The sequence below is a fragment of the Eschrichtius robustus genome, chromosome 4 (genome assembly GCF_028021215.1).
Source record: "Eschrichtius robustus isolate mEscRob2 chromosome 4, mEscRob2.pri, whole genome shotgun sequence".
NCBI lineage: Eukaryota > Metazoa > Chordata > Mammalia > Artiodactyla > Eschrichtiidae > Eschrichtius > Eschrichtius robustus.
The window spans coordinates 95,496,513-95,517,199 of NC_090827.1; the positions used below are offsets into that span (position 1 = coordinate 95,496,513).

The window sequence follows — 20,687 nt, forward strand, 5'->3', positions numbered from 1 at the left end:
AGATGATCATAAAGCCAAATGAATGCACATATCATTTTTTCACTTCATTACAACTTGCAGCAGACTTTCTGATCATACTTCACCCTTAATTTCTTCTTTAGAGAAGGAGAGCTGCCAGGCAAAATCAATTTACAAAGATATCTTTGATTTAAGAATGAATGTGTCATTCTACGTAAAGTATTTTGAATTTTCAACCAAGAAAGGGAAAAAAATGGTAGGGAAACTTCAAGGCAAGCATCTTCAGAATTTCTATTTTTCACATCCGTAGATTTTAGGAGTACTGTTGTGAGATGGGGCAAACATTCCTTGCAATATATTAGCTTATATAAAAAGTATTTTCTTTCCTTTTCTAAGTCTCTGAGTTGGATTGGAGAAGAGAAGTTGCCTGTTTGAATAAATAACAATTTAATAAACAAGATAACCACTATAGTTAGGGTAATAATCTGACAAAGAAGAGTAAATGCAATAGTTTAAAAAAAAAAAACAGTAAATGATTGAAAAAATAGAAAAAGTAGAGAAAGTCCAACTAAAAAATATAAGTAAGGTAAAAATTCTAATTTTTGCTTCAAGTTTCTCTATATCTAACATGATATAAGTTTTTTTTTTTTTTTAGTCTCTTTTTGTATTCATCATTACTTTAGATTAAAAACCAAATTTCCTTTACAGAGATACATTTTGACTTTGAATTAATTTTATCTGAAATGTAAAATTTCTCTAGATAACACCTGAAAAAAATCAATTTTTATATTACTGATGAGAAGTTCTTCCACTGTAGACTTAAGATTTCAAAGCCAGCTAGGTAAATGTCTCAGGAATTATTTTGATGAAACTGAAGAATCCAAGGTCTATTCCATTAACTGTTTATAAGGCAAAGTAATAAACAGTTACGCCCAGTGCCCTCTAAATCAACAATTACTGCAGCATTATCTTCCTTATTCCATCTTCATTTAGCAGAAATCATACGATTTAAAATCAAACTGGTACATGCATCCATTCACTTCTCGTCCAATCAAAATTGAATTACCTGTCAACAGAGAAGTACACTGACAAGTGTGAAACCATTTGACCATGTTATATTTTAATCTGCAGAGACAAAAATGACAAGCAATTTATTTACATAAAACTGTACAAAAGCAAATTAAATTATGTAAAGTACTTCATAAATAGTTGGACTGGACTAGTGTTTAATACATTTTGCCATGTTTAGCATAGTTGCGTGCATAGTGACTCATAATAAACGATGATAAATTGTTCTCCGCTTCATTATCAACATCCAAGTAGCAGAACAATAGTAAATGATTAACATTACAAACAGATCGTACCACACTGAATGCAAGTGCTTTAAAATGTAGGAAAAATTGTCTGAAAGTAAACCCTAGGTAGCTGAAAAAATGATGCCTTCCTCCAGATGTTATATATACCTCTGCCCAGGTCACAACTAACAAGCTTTACAATACTCATGATCATCCTCACTCTTTTTTTTTTTTTTTTTTCCTTAAGGACACATAGTATATTTATTACTGATACAATATACCTAAAACTACTGAGATCTTCAGATTTCTCATGCCTGTTTAAGATAGCTCTTTGATTCTTGGCAGTTTCTTCTGGTCTCTGTGTTTTATTTTCCTATAAGACAGCTTCCTAGGGTAGCCTTTCAGCCAGACATCTTCATTACCATCTTAGTTTTTCTTCCCACAAAAATAATGCCTCCCTTGTTTTCTGAAACTCAGGCAGCAGGCCAGTCAGAAACCGTAATGATATCTGGAGGTTCAGAGTGAGCATTAGATTTTAGACTGAAGCTACAGACGTTTTAATACACATAAATTTATATAGTTACTCAATTTATAAATGTGTCCTAAGGTATAATGCATGCAAAATTCACTTGAGCTTCTTGTGTACAGAAAACAAATATGGTTTATATACTGTACAACCAAAATGAAACAGCAGTTAAAAGAAAAATAACAAAAAAAGAAAGAATAGAAATTGTAAATCAATATTTTACCTTGCAAAATGGACTGACTGCACCCCTGATAATCTCTGTTACTATTACAATAAATGTTTTAGCCTTCTAGACAGAATTAAGCAGCCCATATAAATTTTGCTTTATGAATGAATGATATTTAAGACTGTTCCACTATCTGAGTTTGTCAGAAGGCAAATTTTTAATATATTATTTATTATTTTCAGAAAATAAACATGGATAAATATACAAGATCAAAAAAGTTGCGAATAGCCCATTTCCCCTCATTGTCCAAACCCAACAACCGTTTTTTTACCCTAACAACAGGTATAAAAGGCACAGTTGCTTATTTTGCATTCACTCATTTATTATTTTTTTTGTTTCTTTTTATTGATTTTTTTCAAAAGCACTCTATATATGGAGTGGCACCAGATTTAACCTATTCAAAATAAAAGTCATACAAACACAAAATATATTTCTGTGTCATGCCAACTCATTATAATAATAAACATGTTATGATAGCTAATTCTACTAGAATTACTGCAAATACTTACAGTACACTGAATTTTATTCTTTCATACCCATTTTAGTTCTAAAGAGGCTCACAAGTTAAATGACAATGACATGGCTGTCTTGAACGTGGTGCAGACGTCATTGGGGAATGTGGATCCAATTAATCCAAAGATCCCATATGACCCGTATTAGCTTTATAGATAACAGAAGGGTTTTAAGATAGAGTGAAATGAGCTATCTAATGTTTCAAGTGTCTCATGAAAGAAAGAAAAAAAAATGCATTAAAAAGTTCGTTGCACACATGTGTTATGCAATTGAATATTTCCTTTGTAACGTGCAAGAAAAAATATGTATACATTTCATAAGTATCTTTAGAAGTATTTTGTCTTAATAGGTACTTACAGATTATACAAGGCTGAACTGCTTTAATGCAGTTTCGTAACAAAGTACTAGAATTGCATCTTTCCATAATGTAAATAATAATCAAACATAAACATGTTCAATTATTGATATTTTAGTCCAATGTTTTTGTTTCTTCAATTACATATCTTCTTTCATCCTAACTATTACACATAAACTAACATCAAGATGAAAACTCCATTTAAGAAAGAGCATAAGGAAATGACCCCAAAAGAGTACCCCACCAAACAGAGAAGTGGTTTTCAAAGATGAGCATTTGATGACCTAAAGTGAATTAACAACCTATATTCCAGGCTGCTTCATGTTGTAGTCTGAGAAATATTGCAAAGCATGGAACTACCCAGAGCTACATAGTTTCTACAGTTCGCTACAGAGCCATCAAGGCTATGCCTTAACCAGGTTACAAACATTCAGTGTGAGACTGTTTGCTCTCTTCATCTGTTATCCCCTAGTCTGTCTCTGGATTGTCACTTGTTCTGAATGTCCCAGCTCAATTTCCAATTGTATTAAATTATCCTCTGTAGAGGAAGTGACTCAAAAGCTGCATATTCTGTTTCTTTATATTACACTGAAAAAAACTGCATATTTTCCAACTTTGAGATGTGTATACCATGAGACGTGTCACTGCCCAGAACTCATTTCTTTCTTGTTTACTCTGGATTGGTTTTAGGAGATATGTTAAATAACGTTCAAATCACATTAGTGAGTAAGTCTTTTAGGGTGTCACCTTGTTTCAAAGTTGTGAGTCTCAAAATGTGCCATATTGCACAGGATTGAAAATTAATGCACTTTTGTTAACATGGAAGAGTGCACTGAACACGTAAAAAATGCGCTTGGTAATTTGAAATGTGGATAAGACCAGCAAGCATAACCTGACTCTACAATGATTATAGTGAACTTAAAGACTATATGCTGATGTATCTTTCTTTCCCTACCTACCCACAAATATGATTTTAAAAAGTAAAATCTTCCCTGATAATATTTTTGAAACTAAACTTTAACCTCAACTAATTGTCTATTTTAATACCAAAAATATGTCTCATTGGCTTTTCATTTTCTGAGCTTTCAAAGAAAATCCATTTTAAAAGAAAATGCATGCTTTCTGGGTATAGAGAAAATGTAGAATAAACTGGTGTTTGAGGGCTTCTGTGCGTGCCTGGGCTCAGTGACTTTTGTTACTTAATGGATTTCCACATCAAGACCAAATCTACTTCATGATTTCCCTGATCTGCCGTATGATCTTCTGCCTGTTAATGACACAATTGTTCCAGTTAGTTGATAATAGTGGTGCTGTTCTGAAAAATATATATATATAATTTTTTACAGGTTATAACTAGTGTAATTGATACATGTGGTCAAGATTATGTATATACTAAGAATATTCAATACAGGTATGGGATTGAAGTTGACGCTCCTGACTTGAGAAAAACAACATATGCCAATTTGGGACTGCAATCTCCAACTGCGTATTGTTTAGTTTTCAGCCTGTGTTAGAATATTAAAGTTGTGATCCTCCCCCAAATGCTGCTTCTAGAGTTCCCCTCTATAAGGACTGTACCTTTAGAAGGACTCTATCACTTTCGAGGGATTGCCTTCCACGGTGATTAATCATTTCTGATCACAGGTCTGAAATATATTTCACCTGATCTGCTTTCTTTTGACCAACCGGATGACATTCGAACTAAATCAAAGTGACTAAAATCATACTTCAGCTTAGGGATAATGAGAGTGTGTTGTGTTCTGCTAATCAGGCTTGTTACCATGAAAGAAACTTGCAACCATCTTTTTTGTTTGTTTGTTTGTTTTCTGGAGGGGGGTGGGGAAGAGAGAGAGCGAGTGTTGGGAATCAGTGAGGGGGTTAGACATGCAAGTAACAAGGATGGTTTCTACATTGTATATTACAACCAGGCTAAACAGTATCATTCACTAAAGGCCCGATCTGGAGGCAGAAGTGGCAGGCAAAGCTTTGTCTCTTTGGTAGCCCCCTCTTTTTGATTACAAGGTTTTGTTTTGTAAGGTTTTTCACCCCTTATTCTCCTTCTCATACATGAAAAGAACTTTGCTGTTGCTTCTTTATAGCCTACAGGTAAACTTCTCTTCTAGTGAGAGTATTGACAGGAGATGGCTTGTATTCCCCCGTTTTTGTAAGGGGAATATCCTCAGTGTTGGCTTCCTCATTTTTGCTGAAACTAGCTGCACTGAAGGTCTCATAGGATGAGGTCAACTTTTTGTTCAGGAGGTTTCTGTTGCGGTCGCCCATGATGGCGGCTTCGCCATTGGCCAGCTTTTCCTGGCTTCCTCGTTCATCAACAGGCATGAAAGTGGACAGTTTGGGCTGGCTCTTCTTCCTCTCCGGAGAAGTGCGGACGGGCATCCAGCAGGAGTCTGAGTGGCCATACTCATCACACTCACGGGTACACTTCCCAGTTAGGGCTACATCTGGAAGAGGTCTTGAATCTGAAATTCAAGGAGAAGGAGCCATTAAAGTTGGCCATTTCTCAATAGGCTTTCCTGACCTATATAAAATTGGAGGGGATATATATATATATATATATATATATATATATATATATATATATTACATTTATATAATATATATATTACATATATATTTCCCTTACCATATTATTTCCCTTTTTTCAACACCCTGCTGTTCATCATCTCATAGAACAGTTTTTATTTCATATCCAATAAAGATAAGGTTTTGCAAAAACATCAAATATTATAGAAAGAGAGGAATGGACAAACTGATAAATTTAAGTGTGTAGAACAGACAGGTATATATGCATTTGTTACAGGACAGGTACATGTGCATAGTCTCAAGTAGAAATAAAGTACACATGTATATTTGTATGGGTATACATTTTTCCACATCCATAAGAAAAGTTATTGAATCCAAAAAGATAATTTTCTGTATTTATAAATTATCTCAGAAATCGTGCACCTTTGCCAATTGGATTCCTTCCTGCTTATATATTATTCATAGAATGCAAATATGCAAAACCTTATAGTAAAAATACATTATAAAACATCAGGGTGACTCAGAAGTAGAACCTAAATCGACAGCACATTATGTGGTTAAAAAGTAAAAAAGCAAAGTACTAGTGGGTTCCAAGTGTGAGCACACTAGCAGTATCACCACCTACCCCACTCTAGCCCACATGCTCCTGCCCCCCCCCCACTGTTAATGACCTAATGTGTGCTGTAGGATAGTCCGTTGAGTGTTCACATAGAAATACATCTGCCAGTGTGTTTGCTGAATGGAAATATTATATGAAATGCAATGTATTGGGTAAATCGAGTCAAACGTCTACAATTTTGATGAAATGGCATGTATTCTTAATTAATGGTGTTGCCTAATGGAGTGGGAAATGTCTGTCTTCTATTTCTATAAAGCTAAGTTATATCATTATATGTGTCTGTCTTTGGAGAATAGTTATATATTTTCTTACTATTAAAAATATTTTTTTAACAAATTTTGTTTTTGTTTGGAAAAGAGAGTGAGAGAGAGAAAAACCTGCTTCACCCCAACAGATTCTAAGAAAACTATCTTTAGGGTTTTATTTAATATATATTACACTTTCTTTTATTGCCAAAAAAAAAGAACATAATAGGACTAATATGACTATGCTCCAATTTATATCATTCGGTATCATGTTATTAAAAGGCTTGGGACTTAAAAGACTGACAAATTTAACCTCTGCAAATATATTCACAACAAATGAAATCAGTGAGATTTGCATATGCATCCTGGGTAGACTTGGTTTAAAATAGAATAGGGGGTTATTTAAATTATATCCAATATATTTAAACCCTCTGCTTTTGCCTCCACGCAACATCCCCTGTAGTTTATAATGATATTCCTATTTGATTATCATTTGTATAAGGATATTTTTAGAATTTTCACCCTGCCAAAACTCCTAAATCAAGGCAGTCCAATACTGCATGTCATTTTTTTCCTATAGTGATGGGTGGATAACTGAAATATTGACATTTGTCAGCTCATTGATTTTTGAACCACTGTGACCTGAGACTTTTATGCTGTGTGCTCAGAGTTCAGCAAGGAAATCCCATTATTCTTCATAGGACATCTAGAATTACTTTTCTCTTTTCCAAAGGTAAACTGCAAAGATAATTATTTATTGTAGTTGCAAATGCTGCTATTTGACTTTTAAGTGAGCAGATCCTATTAATTTTATCATCAAAAGAAAAAGCATTTTCTATTTATTTTTTTATGCTAAATTCCCTCTGTCTCTCAAACACAAATTTTAGATGCATTTTAAAAATCAAACTATTGACAAATTTTGTGAATGGTTTTTGTAATCTGGTCAGTTTAAATGAGCAAATTGAGTTCTTTGGGAATATTTCTTGTCTTGAGATAATTTGCTTATTTGAAGCTGACCTAAATTCTTTGAACAGACCAAAAAAAAAAGAAAGAAAGAAAACCTTATAAAAATGCAAAGTGTGAGATCAGATCTACTTTTTACTCTAAACATTCCTTTTTTGTCACTGCTTAAATAAATTCAAGCTTTTCTTTTTTTCTTATGCCTACCAAGGACACAAGACAATAATCAGAAATTTAGCTACTGAAATAGGAAAAATCTCTATAAATGTGGTTGTCATTCCCTGCAGAACTGACCCAGAATAGTCTCCAATCATCTCTCTATATTTACTTAAGTCTCACGCAATGTGACAGTTTATTTACACAATGACTTACACAGGTCGCTGCTCTTTGGGGATTAATTTGTGTTTCCTGTTTGACATTCATAGCACCTTGTTTTTCATTTGTTTGAGATGCATTTAGGGATAGCTCATAGAGCTACCTTAATACTCTAACACCTCTTCCTACCTGTTATACTTAACTTGTGCACCTTGAACTCCCTGCAGCTCATAAAAAAATTATATTCATTTAGATTGACTCAATTTCCAATCAACTAGGAGTGAGATACTCTTCAATTCATTCCCTCAGCCTTTACTTCATAGTCTGGGTTATAAGCATGACTTTTAATAAGGATCTCCTGTCATTTCCAAAGTCAAAGACTTGATTGGGGACCACAGTGGAAGCTGACAAGACTAATTGGTTGAGACATGTTGCAGTGTTTATCATCAAATTTAGAAAATAATCAAGAAAGGCTATAAGAGATTCATCACAAGCAATCAAAACTTCCAATCTTGATGACTCAAATGAATCCTCAAAAGAAATGCTAATGATTAACGAACACAATTTATATTATGATGCAATCTATTAAAGGAAGGCATGAGTGTGTGGAATAGTATTTTTCTGTGTTTCTGTATTTTCTTATTTTAATTATTCAAGTAGATATTATATATATATTTTTTAAAGACAAAAGTTATATGGGGTCTTACAGAATCATCAAATGCACTTTTTTCTCTTTTTTATAAAAGATATACTCTTAAAATGTCCTATTTGTTGTGGGATTACAGAGGCAGATCTTCCATAAATAGTAATCCTTCTTAGCCTTTCAGTCTTCCACTGAAGAAGGTGTTTTGTGATATCTAAGAACATCATTTCACGCTTTAGTTTAGTACTCTTCCCTTTCATTTTGACCTGAGTGGAAATGGAAAATAGTTCATCAGAACTCTGTTTACTTGGTATTGAGTAAATCAATTAAAAAAGTAAAATGTTCTGTATCGAAATATAATGGTATTCTTTATCAGCGTTTTCCATAACCAACTCAGTTCCTTAGAGGTTCCCCCCTACACACGCACTCAGTCGTATCAAATCTTGAGAGGACCGGAAGTAGAAGTGGTATTCATTAGCTCTTGTTGTTGCTTTAGCATCATTTGCAGAGTTCTCCATTTTTACCTAGTTATGCTATTTGCTAGAAACATTACATAACTTTAGAAAGCTAAAGTCCTTTCTTAGACATAAAGTTAATTTCCCTCTCGAAAGTAGATAGTTTTCAGCCATCATAATATCAAACAATGTATAACACATAAAATACTTCCCCACATTTCATCTCTTTTACTTATCACCTCAACCCAACAGCAAGGAGGATGGAAACAGTGAGGGGTCCAGACTACGGAAGAGCTGAGGCCAAAGAACAAGTGTTTTGACTTTCACTTGAGTGTTTCCCATAATACCATATTGCTTCTTCTTAAAATGTAACAGCAGAGTTATTTAGAGGTCAATTACTGCTACCCACAGCCATAAGAAAAAGCTGGAGTCCCCAAAGAAAGAGAAAAAATATATATCTGATGAGCACAGGAAATAGATGCCATGAAGACACAAATTTTACTACTTAATGAAAAAAAGAATAATTCAACCTTTTTAAAACTGTACATTTCCTAAAGTGGAGGTAATTATAACTAATTTAAGAAGTCAAGTTCTTTCTCTGAAAAGAAATGTATTTGCTCTTAAGAGGCAGGGAGATGAGTGGGTGGTGAGAAGATACTGCTGCAATGACCTCAGCAAGTAGCGACAGACAATGCATAGCATCATTAGAAATAAAACGGAAAGCCCAGATTTACGGAGGCATTTGATGTTTCCGGAAGCTGTCCTACACAATTCAGAAGCCTTTAGAGGTATCGTTATTCTAGGAGAGCACTGGAATTGTTAAGGCTCTTAAAGACAGCTCTGCACCAGTAAAGATTTTGATAGACTCAGTTACGCATTCTGCCAGAATCCTGGTCACCCATTCCTATTCCAGACCCTTGGCTTGGGGCTGAAGATATAAGGATATTTCCATTTCCTAAAAGAAGCATGAAAATGTTGCATTTAGTTTTTAAATATTTCCAAAGAGTTTTTCTTTGTTTTGTTTTGCTTTAGGCTCAGATACTGAAAGCTATATGCATCAATTGCTTATTTGTTTAATATACAAATAATTCTCTGACCATATGAAATAAATGGATTGCTAATCAATGTGTAGACTCCGAGACAGTCATATTCTTCCTGTGCACTTAGCACATTCTTAACATTATTTGACAAAATTTTGCAAATAAAAAATTGTGCTATTCTCTTCTTTTGAGGAGAAAAAAGCACACACAGGCACCTTTTCCCTTTTTGCTTTTTAAAGTACTTATTTTTCTCTTTATATGTCTTGACTTCCTGTTATCCAAAGATTTCTTTTTCTAGAGACACCCCTAATTTTGGTGGAATTCGGTGGACTACAAACAAGTTTTACAAAAGGATGAAGAACAAAAAAAGGCAGATAAATCTGTTGATTTTCCAACAAATAATTTAACATTACCTTTATTTTCTTTAGTCCAAATGAAAATATCTTTTTTATTCTAATGATTCAATCAGGTGCTTTATTTTAAAAGAGCTGTCAGAAAATGATTTATTTTTTGCCTTATATAATAAATCTGAGAACAAATAATTACATAAACCTTTTACTGGAACCTTATTATTATAGGCAATAAAGTTTAGGTGTGAGGGGGTGAGATCCAAAAATTGCGTACTGAGTCAGACTTGGCTTTTTTATATAAATGACTTAAAGATCCCCGCCTTTTATCTATTTGGGGAATTTGGGAAAGTTAGAAAGGTAAGCACATAGATCACGGAGAAGGTAGAAATCACTGACTCGGATAAGCAGTAGGTGATCCTCCAAATATCCCAACACTTTCTGGAAGAAGGGGAAATTTATAGCTTTGCAAGTAAGTGTTATCCAGTGCTACTACAAGGAGGGTTAAGATTTCTACATTGTATTCTAATTTATCATGAAATCACTTGATTCAACTGAATTAGAAGAGAATAAGGATCACTTGTCCAACCAACCCTTACTTCACTCTCAACTATACCTCTCCTGAGTGCTTCTCTCAAGACAGAGTGGAACTTGTGAAAAGAACAGGAGATTGGGAGTCCCAGCAGCACTGAGTGCGATTCTGATCCCATTATGTATAAGCTGTGTGACTTTGGATATAATTTCTTTGAGCCTCAAGTTCCTCATATGTGAAGTAATAATACCTACTCCCCATGTATTATGGGGATAAATGAGTTCATGTATATAAAGTTTATATCATGGTGTCTGGTGCCTTGTAGATTTTAGGTAAATAGTAGGTCACAGCCCCTGGAGAGAATTAAAGAAGTATAGATTTTTTTTTTTCCCCTCTCTGCAGTCTTCCCTGAATGAATGGATGTTAAGGGAATAGGCTCCAGAACCAGGATCCCTGAACTCAAATCCTAACTTTGTCACTTAATAAGTATGTAACTTGAAACAAGTTACTTGATTCATTTAAATTTCCTCATCTTTATAAAGAGCATAAGAATGAATTAACTTCTTAGGATGATTGTGAGGATTTAATGTGTTAATAAAGGTAAAGTATTTGTAATAATTCTTGACACACAGTGGGCCCTCAGTAAATATTAGAAACTTCAGGTGCACAATCCCTTATCTGCACTTCAGTCCCCAAAATAACTTTGAAAACCAAAAGCTTTTTTTTTTTTTTTCCATAAATTTACAACAAACCTGACTTTCAGTACAAGGTTATTTTTCACCTTTATTTATCTCACATAGTGTGAATATTTATATGTTTTCCGGGAGAAACAGTGTTTAATTAAGGACACTGTCTCAGACTCTTTGATCTTTAAAATAATATACATGCATGATATTACCTTTTCTAATATATGAAATATTCTAATTTCTAAGATTTATTTGTTTCCAAGGGTTTCAGATAACTTACTGTGGACCTAGTAACAATCATCAGTCAAAAGGGCATGTATTTGGAGTTTCTTTTCCAATCGTACTCATGGATTTATGCTGATAGAGTCTGCAGTATGCCAGAGCTACCACCTACTTAGGAAAATACAGTGGTCACTGGTTACTCTATATCAGATGTTCCCCTTAACACTTCTTTATTAAGACTTTGCCGGTGAAGGTTTATTCAGACTGTGTCATTATAGTTGCTCAAAACTGAAGGGCAAATGCTCTATTAGTTGCAGTTATCTTTACAACGTAAACAGATCAACCTCACAATTAATCGTTTTCATTTGAAAGAGACTTGCCCCTAAGATGTTGGGTTGCTATCTTGCTTTGCCTGCATGGGCCACAACATAAAAAAAAAGAGCTCCATTTTAATGACACGTTAAAAATTAGCAATAAGCTAAGACTAAGAGGTTGAAAATCAAGAAAAGACAACAAAAAGCAGGGTGCACCTCACATGCGGTACACCCTTCAGAGATCAAAAATAATGAGACGTAAAAGCCATCTAGCATACAAACTATGCAGACTTTATGATGTATGTACGTGCTTGTTTTAAGTTGCAAAATAAGGCCAGACGTTCCTCTCATCTTCCTATACACAGCCCTTTGGAGTGTGACATCACTGCCCCTACTGTCGAGATTCTATTTCCACAGCCCTTGGAGCTGGGCTAGCTTTGACAACTAGAGTGATACTGTGCAATTTCCAGGAGAGGTCTCAAGAGTCCTAGCAGCTTCTGCTTTTGCCCTTGGAAGACTGCCATCTCCATTCTGACAGAAAGCGTGATCTAGCCTCTTTGAAGATGAAACACTTTCTGAGAGATAGACTAAGTTACCTCAGCTGGCCCAGCGGCGCCTACCCCCAGCGAAGCCCCCAAGTGAATGCAGCCACATGAGTGATCCAGGCAAAACTTGCGGAAGAAGCAATAGTCAATCCACAGAAGTATAAAAGTAATCAGTCTTTGTTGTTTGAAGCTCATAAGTTATGCTTGTTTGTTTGATTTTGTCTCTTTAGGGGGTGGGGAGAGTTCCTTGATGCAGCAATAAGTCACTGAGATCATGATCATGGACATACCATATTATCTGCAGTAAATCAAAAAACAGCCTGAGATGTGGCAACAATGTATTCTACTTCTTTTATGTCTTCTTATCATGGGCAACAAACTGACCAATATTATGGAAAGCATAAACATTTTCAGGGCTGTAAGCACATTTAATTAGTAGTTCAAGCAGAGGGCTCCCATAGAAAGCTCTGGAAATTTTGGTCCTGTAATTACAGGATTTCACTGCATTTTTCACCTAAGAGTGCTCTAGTTCGGGCTGACATGCCAAGACAATATTAAAATGTTAAAACCTGTTTGAAAGCGTCAGCAACTTTTCTCTGTACCTTAGGCTAAACTCAGTTAAACAGCAATTGAATGTATCTCAAGAAGCATTTACTGCCCTGAGGCTTAGACCACTGTCATTCTGAATGTGGTATTAGCATATACAGTGGAGACTGCAAGCCAAGTCTCAAGCAGTCCTGCTGAATCAACTCAAACATGATTCTGCTGGTTGGCACATGAAAACTGCACTACAGCAGAAAAATGTATAGTGGCTGCTGGAGAGTGATCTATTTATGCACATCAGAGATGGGGCTTCACTTTGATTTCCCTATTCACGAATGCAAAATTAGAGGTGGTGGAGGTTAAGGGAGTATTAAGGGAGGAGAGTGAAAGGAGAGGAATTAAGTGCTGGAAATGAGAAGATACTCCAAAATTGATCAGAAGAGTTTATAAAACCCAGAATGACATTGGGGACACTTATTACACAAGTTAGCAGCTGATCATCCCACTGAAAATAGACCAAATTCTGGTTGTGTGGGCCATTCATGTTTATTTTTCCACTGCAATAATCAAAGCTTTCATGATTTTTCTTCTGGTCTCTTCGGTTTCCTTAAATTAGAAATTATTTGCTTTGTGTGTCATAGACTAATAATCTGATGAAAAGTGGAAGTATTGCCTCCCTCCATAAAGCATGTGCCCATAAAATCTGCATAAAATTTCAGTGGGGTTCAAGATACCAGAGTAAGGGTTTCAGCATCCTGGTGGGTGGAAGAAAGAAGGGTGCATTTTTATACTGATACCTTTTTTCATTTGAGTTTAAATCACTGGTTAAGAAATATTTAACAAATCAACATTCATCCTTGAAATATAGAAATTTACATGTGGTAAATAAATTGCCATTCAAACAGTGACAGAATGATTTAAAATAAACAAACAAAAAAAAAACAAATTCTGAAACACGTATTTAGAAGTAAGGAAAATAATTTAGATTTGATTATGTTAATATTGTAGGTAGGTCATTTAAATGCCTAAATCTAAAAACCCCCAATAAGTTATAAGGCTTTGTATTAATAGCAGATTCATACTTGTGGGTGGATTTTACTGATTGCTGATCACTAACTTGAAATGTATTTTCTTTCCTAGAACCTACATCCAACATTTGCACCGGTGTCTTGAATTGCCAGCAGCTGGATCTTCACTAACCATGAGAAGGGAGGTGAATAGGTGAATTCTTATCATTAAGGAACTTTATACAAAACAATAATGACACAGATGAGTTTCTTTTTAATTAATAAAATGTGTTAGCCACTGTACATTGGTTTTACATACAGTAAAGTGTGAAGTGAGTGCTTCTAAAAGAGTTGCAAATATCAGTTTAGAGTCACTTTCCAGTAATGATCTCAGATCTTCAATGTTTTCAATACTGGCTATAAAATTGTAAAATATATATCCTCAATAAATATTAACATTGTCTTTAGGAATGGATATTTATTCCAAAGTAATACATAAAGGCTCTATTAACTGTAAGAATGTTATCTTTGGATTGTAGTCTTGAAGGCAGTGCCCATTTTATCTTTGCTTCTCCATATAACATATAATTCTATACAAATAAAAAAGCTGAAAAAAAGGAAACTGAAAAAATCAATTAAAGTATATTTTCTCAAACCTTCTTTCCTCCCATATAAACCATGATAAAGCATTTTTTAATTGAAGTACAGTTGATTTACAATATTGTGCTAGTTTCAAGTGTATAGCAAAGTGATTCAGTTATACATATATATATTTGAATTCTTTTACAGTATAGGTTATTACAAGATATTGAATATGGTTCCCTGTGCTATACAGTAAACACTTATGGTTTATCTATTTTATATGTAGTGGTGTATATTTGTTAATCCCATACTCCTAATTTATCCCTTCCACTTTCCTCTTGGGGAACCATAAGTTTGTTTTCTATGTCTGTGAGTCTGTTTCTTTTTTGTATATAGATTTATTTGTATTATTTTTTAGATTCCACATGTAAGTGATATCATATAATATTTGTCTTTCTCCATCTGACTTACTTCACTCAGTAAGTGGTGAATTAATGTTGATGGAATCTAGGTCCATCCATGTTTCTGCAAAAGTCAATAGTTCATTCTTTTTTGTAGCTGAATAATATTCCATTGTGTGTGTATATATGTATATATGTGTGTGTGTGTGTGTGTGTGTGTGTGTATCTCACATCTTCTTTATCCATTCCTCAGTCGATGGACATTTAGGTTGCTTCCATGTCTTGGCTATTGTAAATAGTGCTGCTGTGAATATTGGCGTGCATGTATCTTTTTGAATTAGAGTTTTCCTCTTTTCCAGATACATGCTTAGGAGTGGGATTACTGGATCATATGGTAGTTCTATTTTTAGTTTTTTAAGGAACTGCCATACTGTTTTCCATAGCGGCTGCACCAATTTACATTCCCACCAACAGTGTAGGAGGGTTCCCTCATGATAAAGCATTTTTTAAAGTGAGAAGTTACGAAATAGGTTGTATAATAAGTAGCTGGTATTAAATATCTAAACATTTAATGTGAACATGTTAAATACTGAAACAAATTAATTTAGTATTTGGGAATGTTTTAAAAAGAAAGAGAATCACTACAGTGGCCATAATGTGATATAAATTTTTTCTATGTATTTTTTCAATGCATTATTTTGTGTGAAAGTCTAAAATAGACTATGTTAAAGCTCAAATCATGTATGAAATAGAACTGTAACGTAATATGATTATTTTTTGCACAGAGGAAAATCATAGCAATTTAGATTTACTAAAGATATTACTTTATTAATTTTTTCTAAATGTGGCAAAATCACAACACCTGTTCATTTTCTCCTTCAATGTAGTGATCCTGAGAAACTATACAATTATTCTAATGATATGGACATTTTAAAAACACAGTCTCAAACTATTTGCATAGGAGTACCTATTGAAATATTTATCATACAGAAAGCTTACCTGGTTGAAAATACTCCTGTAACAAGAAGCTGTGTTGTAACAGAATTCTATTAGTTATTGTGATTCGGGAGAAAGACAGAGTTCCTCCTTTGTGTTCCTTACTGAGGAAGGTTTCACAAAAACCCTGAATTCTGAAGTACTTTTGAGAGATGAGGCTCTGAAAGCTTTTTAGTAGGAGCTGAAACAATATTTATGGGGAGAGTTTAAAAACTGTTGGAATGCTGGCTCATTACTCTGGTCAATAAGTTGATCAGTTAAACTAAAATTGGCAACCACAATTAGGACCAAAAGAGTGTTGAAGGGCTTGGGAGCTTAGAGCAGGTAAATAAAAGGAAAAGGAAGGAAATGATCTCTGCTGACTAGCAAACAGAACTCAATGAGCAGTTCAAGTGGGGGAAATCAATGAAGCAAAACTGGATCAGTTTGCTTCATTGATTTTTGCTGCTCATTGAAATGTTTTCCTTTATTGACATCCTATTTATTCAGAGAGTGGCAAAGTCTCACTGTTGAATCTCCCCACGAGCCTGTGATGAGCAGATAAGCAGGCTCTGGAGATCCTCTTATGCCTACATTATACCTTTTCATGCTGCATGGATTCAGAGGCACTTCAAAGGCTCCCTGTGACGCTGTAAACGCCTCCCTGAGCCCACAACCTTACTGTGGTAGGCAGAAAGATGGTTCCCCTCCTAAAATGTCTACATCCGCAGAACCTGTGAACATGTTAGATCACAGGGCAAAGGAAAATTAAGGTTGCAGGTGGTATTAATTTTCCTAATAAACTGTCCTTAAAATAGGGAGATTATAGGCAGCTAGGATACAAACCAAAGAATGTGGACAGGCTCCAGAGACTGGAAAAGGCAAGGAAACAGATTGTCTCCTCAAGCCTCCAGAAAGGAAGACAGCGCTGCTGAGACTTTGATTTTAGCTCCTGGAGACCCATGGTCAGACCTCTGACTTACAGAACTGTAAGAGAATAAATGTTTGTTGTTTTAAGACACTAAGTTTCTAGTAATTTGTTACAGTTGCAATAGGCAACTGATACACACTCTCACCACTTCTCTGCTCAGAGGAAGACAGCATATATTTGGTCCTTTCTACCCATATTTCATCCGTTGAAGGAAATGGAGTGGAAAAATTTTGATTTTCAAAGTTTTCATTGAGTCATGTTTACCTAATTTTTGAGTATCTGCTCAGGAATTTTTGTTTTACACTTTTGAAAATTCTGCTACATTCTAGTATCTAATAGTGCAAGTCATTTGTATCTGACCAATCAACAAAGTCCAGCAAAGTGCTAACAGCTCTTCTATTATTGATGTTAGTCACATCCTCAATAACCACTTCATCTTCCTCCTCCGTCCCTCAGTGATAGCTGTCTCTGGGATTATTACCAGAGAATCCACTTTAAGGCATTCAAAATTTGGGTAGTGTGATTCCCAAGAAGAGAAAAGAAAGAGAATTTGGCATAACATATAGGAAGGAGAGCCAGGTACCAGGGTACAACCTTAATGATGGCTCTGTCAGATTATTACGGTGCTTTTGTGACTTCCTGATATTTATTATTTGTGTCACATTTGTCTGTTTGGCCTGTTCCCTCTTAGTAATTAGCAGGAGAGTGCCTAATTAAAAAGCACCCTTATGATAGTTTTAAGAACAGTAAGTAGAATAAGTCTCTCCCTACTTTAAAACCCTCTTCTATAAATTTCGGTATACGTTTCAAACTTTGTATTTTTGCACAGAGTTTCCTTCAGGATCAGGGTCCTGCCTACCTCTTTCCATTCTTATATGCTCCCATTTGCCACTTCAGCAGACCTACTGTCGTTGTCATTTCTAGAAAGCCCCTTGCTGTTCCACGTCTTCATAATCCTAATGCGTTGCTTCTTCTGCTATTCCTTGCCTTGTCATCTGTCTCCCACAAATCCTTCAAAATCCAGTTTCAGCATTTCAACTTTGAGATTTCTTCTAACCAGGCTGTCTAATTCTGACTTCTCTTTGCCTCTCTAGTCTTCATCCTATGCCTGTCTCTACCACAGCATTTAATGTATTGCACTAAAATCTGTTACCCATTCATGTGACTTTTTCTGTAACATGTAACTCCCTGTGGCTAGGATTCACAAGTTACTTAACTGTGTACTTGGGATGCTAGTACCGAGCCAGTCACATGCTCAATAAGTGCCTTTTGAATGGATGGATCAAAAACAGGTAGGGAGACATATTGCATGTCATCCCTGATGATTCTGTCTAATTCCACAATGGCCACAGGTAAACGGAGGATAAGGACTTATGTTAATTGCAAACACGATGTAATTGGCCAAGAACAGAAGGTGAAGTGTTTCAGTATGTGCAGATCTGAATGAATTTCTTTACTACTCACTCTCCTTACCCCCTTTCAGAGCCTGTCCTATAATCTCTAGTTGAGATTTGCTTTCCAACAGAACAATGGAATTGATTGAAATAACCCATGGATATATTTTACAGGACAAAATGCAGTCCTCATCCTCAGCCTGGGACAGGCTAGTGGGGTCCCTGGAAGCAGTAGTGGATGCAAAGTAAAGTCTAATGGGAAAAGCCTATACTTAGTGGTGACAGGGCTACACATATGAACTAATTTGTTAAGCTTCTTTGCTCATGGGTGGTAGCTATTTTATAGTTATTTTAATGTTTTCAGGACCTCTGGTTGGCAGTTATACAAATCTTTCAATAATAAACTTGGGAAATAAAATTTATTTTTGGCTTATACACAGCTTGTATCATAGAAGAAAAATTTCAAAGCATGGAGTCATGAAGAAGAGGTATTCTATGTGATGGAAAATGAAAAGAAGAAAGCTCTCTTCTCTCATTCTTGTAATGTGGGGGTGTATTTTAATAGGAACTATTGTAGGCAATGTGCCTACCTATTTTAGTTCAATAAATCTTATTTGCCTTTTCGTAGCAACCTGATGGGTACATGTTAAGTGAGTAGGATCATGGGCAATTTACATCAGTGCTTTTCAAACAGAGAATCATGATCCTCTGGTTGGTGGTTGAACCCACTTACAAAGTTATAACCAGTTTACACCATGTTCACATTATTTCGTAAATATTTTGTTGTAGTTTTTTTTTAGTATGTGTATGTATATTTATATGTGTGTACTCAGTCCCTATGTAAAATAAATATTTTATTCTGGGTCACACTGAATCTATAGTTTAAATCATATGTAGAAATCTGTGTATTTCTGGCTACTTCTGAGTAAGCTATATATTATGTGATATTTAATACAAAATATAATTTTAATTTGCACACAATGTCATGTGAATTTTAAACTGTGTTTTTATCTGTCATTTCAAATTGTACTTCAGAGACTAAAATTTTATCCTCATTAAAAAGGAATTCAGATAACTCAACGAATAAGAGTTAGTCACATCCTCAATAACCACTTCAGGAAGTCTACTGTAAATACAGTTTCTTACCTTGAGACATTCTGAATTTACAGTTAATTCCCTAGATTCCAATTTTCTAGAATTATGTGTAATTGTGATGATCCTTCTCGTAATCCACTTAAATCCTCTGATAGACTTTGATTTATATCAATCAGCAAAATGGCAACAGACCCTTTCAAAAAGGAAAACTTAATATGACTTCTTAAAGTCATATAGACATTAAGATGTAGGACACATTTAAGCTGTCTAATTGTACCGCTGGTCTAATGCCCAAGTATTAATCTGTCACAATGTCAAATTACATACATTTAGGGCTTTTTTTTTTTTAAGTAAAACATTTCTGTGCTTAACAAACTCATAGTGCAAAAAAATTCAGGAGTGCAATTAGAATGTCATCTCTTCTGCAGATGACTTAAGAAAAGCATGAATCAGAACTTAACAGTCAACATAATTTCACAGATAATCGTGGCAAAATTCTGGTAAGGCAACAACGCAGAGTACAGTGAGATTAGCAGAGAGTGATGATCAACTATTTATCTCTACCTTCTGCCATGCATGCTCTTTATTTAAGTCTCTCTTTTTTTTTTTTTTTGCCAATGTTTTCAGTTTTTACTTTGCCAGCAGTGGGCATAGCATAGCAAAAGAGGTTTCATGGTGTAAACAGATTTTTCCATGTGTTCAATGAATTAGCTTCACTGGCTCTTAGGCAAAACAGACTGGCTGGATGGAATTAATTTTAGCAAGCTTTTGTGTTTTGCCCAGGGTCTTGTACAATTCAAATGAATCAATCCTATACCAAAAAAAAAGATAAAACTACAAGTACTGTAATGAAAATCATCACTAAAGCATATGCTTTAGGAGTTTCCTTGAAATGACATAGTTAAAATTTATGTGTACTGTATTAATGATTGGATTGTACTCTGTGAGTACTTAAGTGAATTATTTGGTGGGAATCTTGCTAATTTGTCAACGTTCTCTTTCTGCAAATAAGCCAAGGACTAGTGGAATTAGGACTTGGCTATGACAGGACAGGGGAACTCAGAGGAAATTTCACTATGCAGAGAAAATAAGAGACGGACTTTACTGCACAAAGCTGGCATGAAGGTTTCAGTTTCAGGGAAGATAGGTCACACTATTATGGTAACATAACCTGCAAAAGTAAATTCATTCTTTCAAGAAATATTGATACATCAGGCACTATTCTAAGACTTTACAAATATTAACTCATTCAATGCTCACAGCAACCTTGTGGGGCAGGTGGTATATTGCCCCCATTTTACAGATGAGGAAACTAAGGCACAGAGAAGTTAAGTGAGTTACCCAAGAGTTTGCATATAGTGAGTGTTAATGAGGTTGCAAACCCAGACATTCTGACTTTAGAGCTATGCTCTTAACCGCTAT

The 20,687-nt window shown here is 34.9% G+C and overlaps 1 protein-coding gene across 2 annotated transcripts in view; it reads right to left on the reverse strand.

Annotated features, from left to right (window-relative positions):
- Positions 1–2,906: 2,906 nt before the first annotated feature.
- The window catches only part of PCDH7 (protocadherin 7), a 405,870-nt gene continuing 388,089 nt past the window's right edge, over positions 2,907–20,687 (reverse strand). Inside the window, exon 3 of one of the 2 annotated variants that reach the window (XM_068543124.1) lies at positions 2,907–5,350. In XM_068543124.1, the coding sequence (XP_068399225.1) occupies positions 4,974–5,350 (377 nt within the window). In that variant the 3' untranslated portion in view covers positions 2,907–4,973. The remainder of the gene's footprint in view (positions 5,351–20,687) is intronic. The other variant, XM_068543123.1, reaches the window with a different exon arrangement.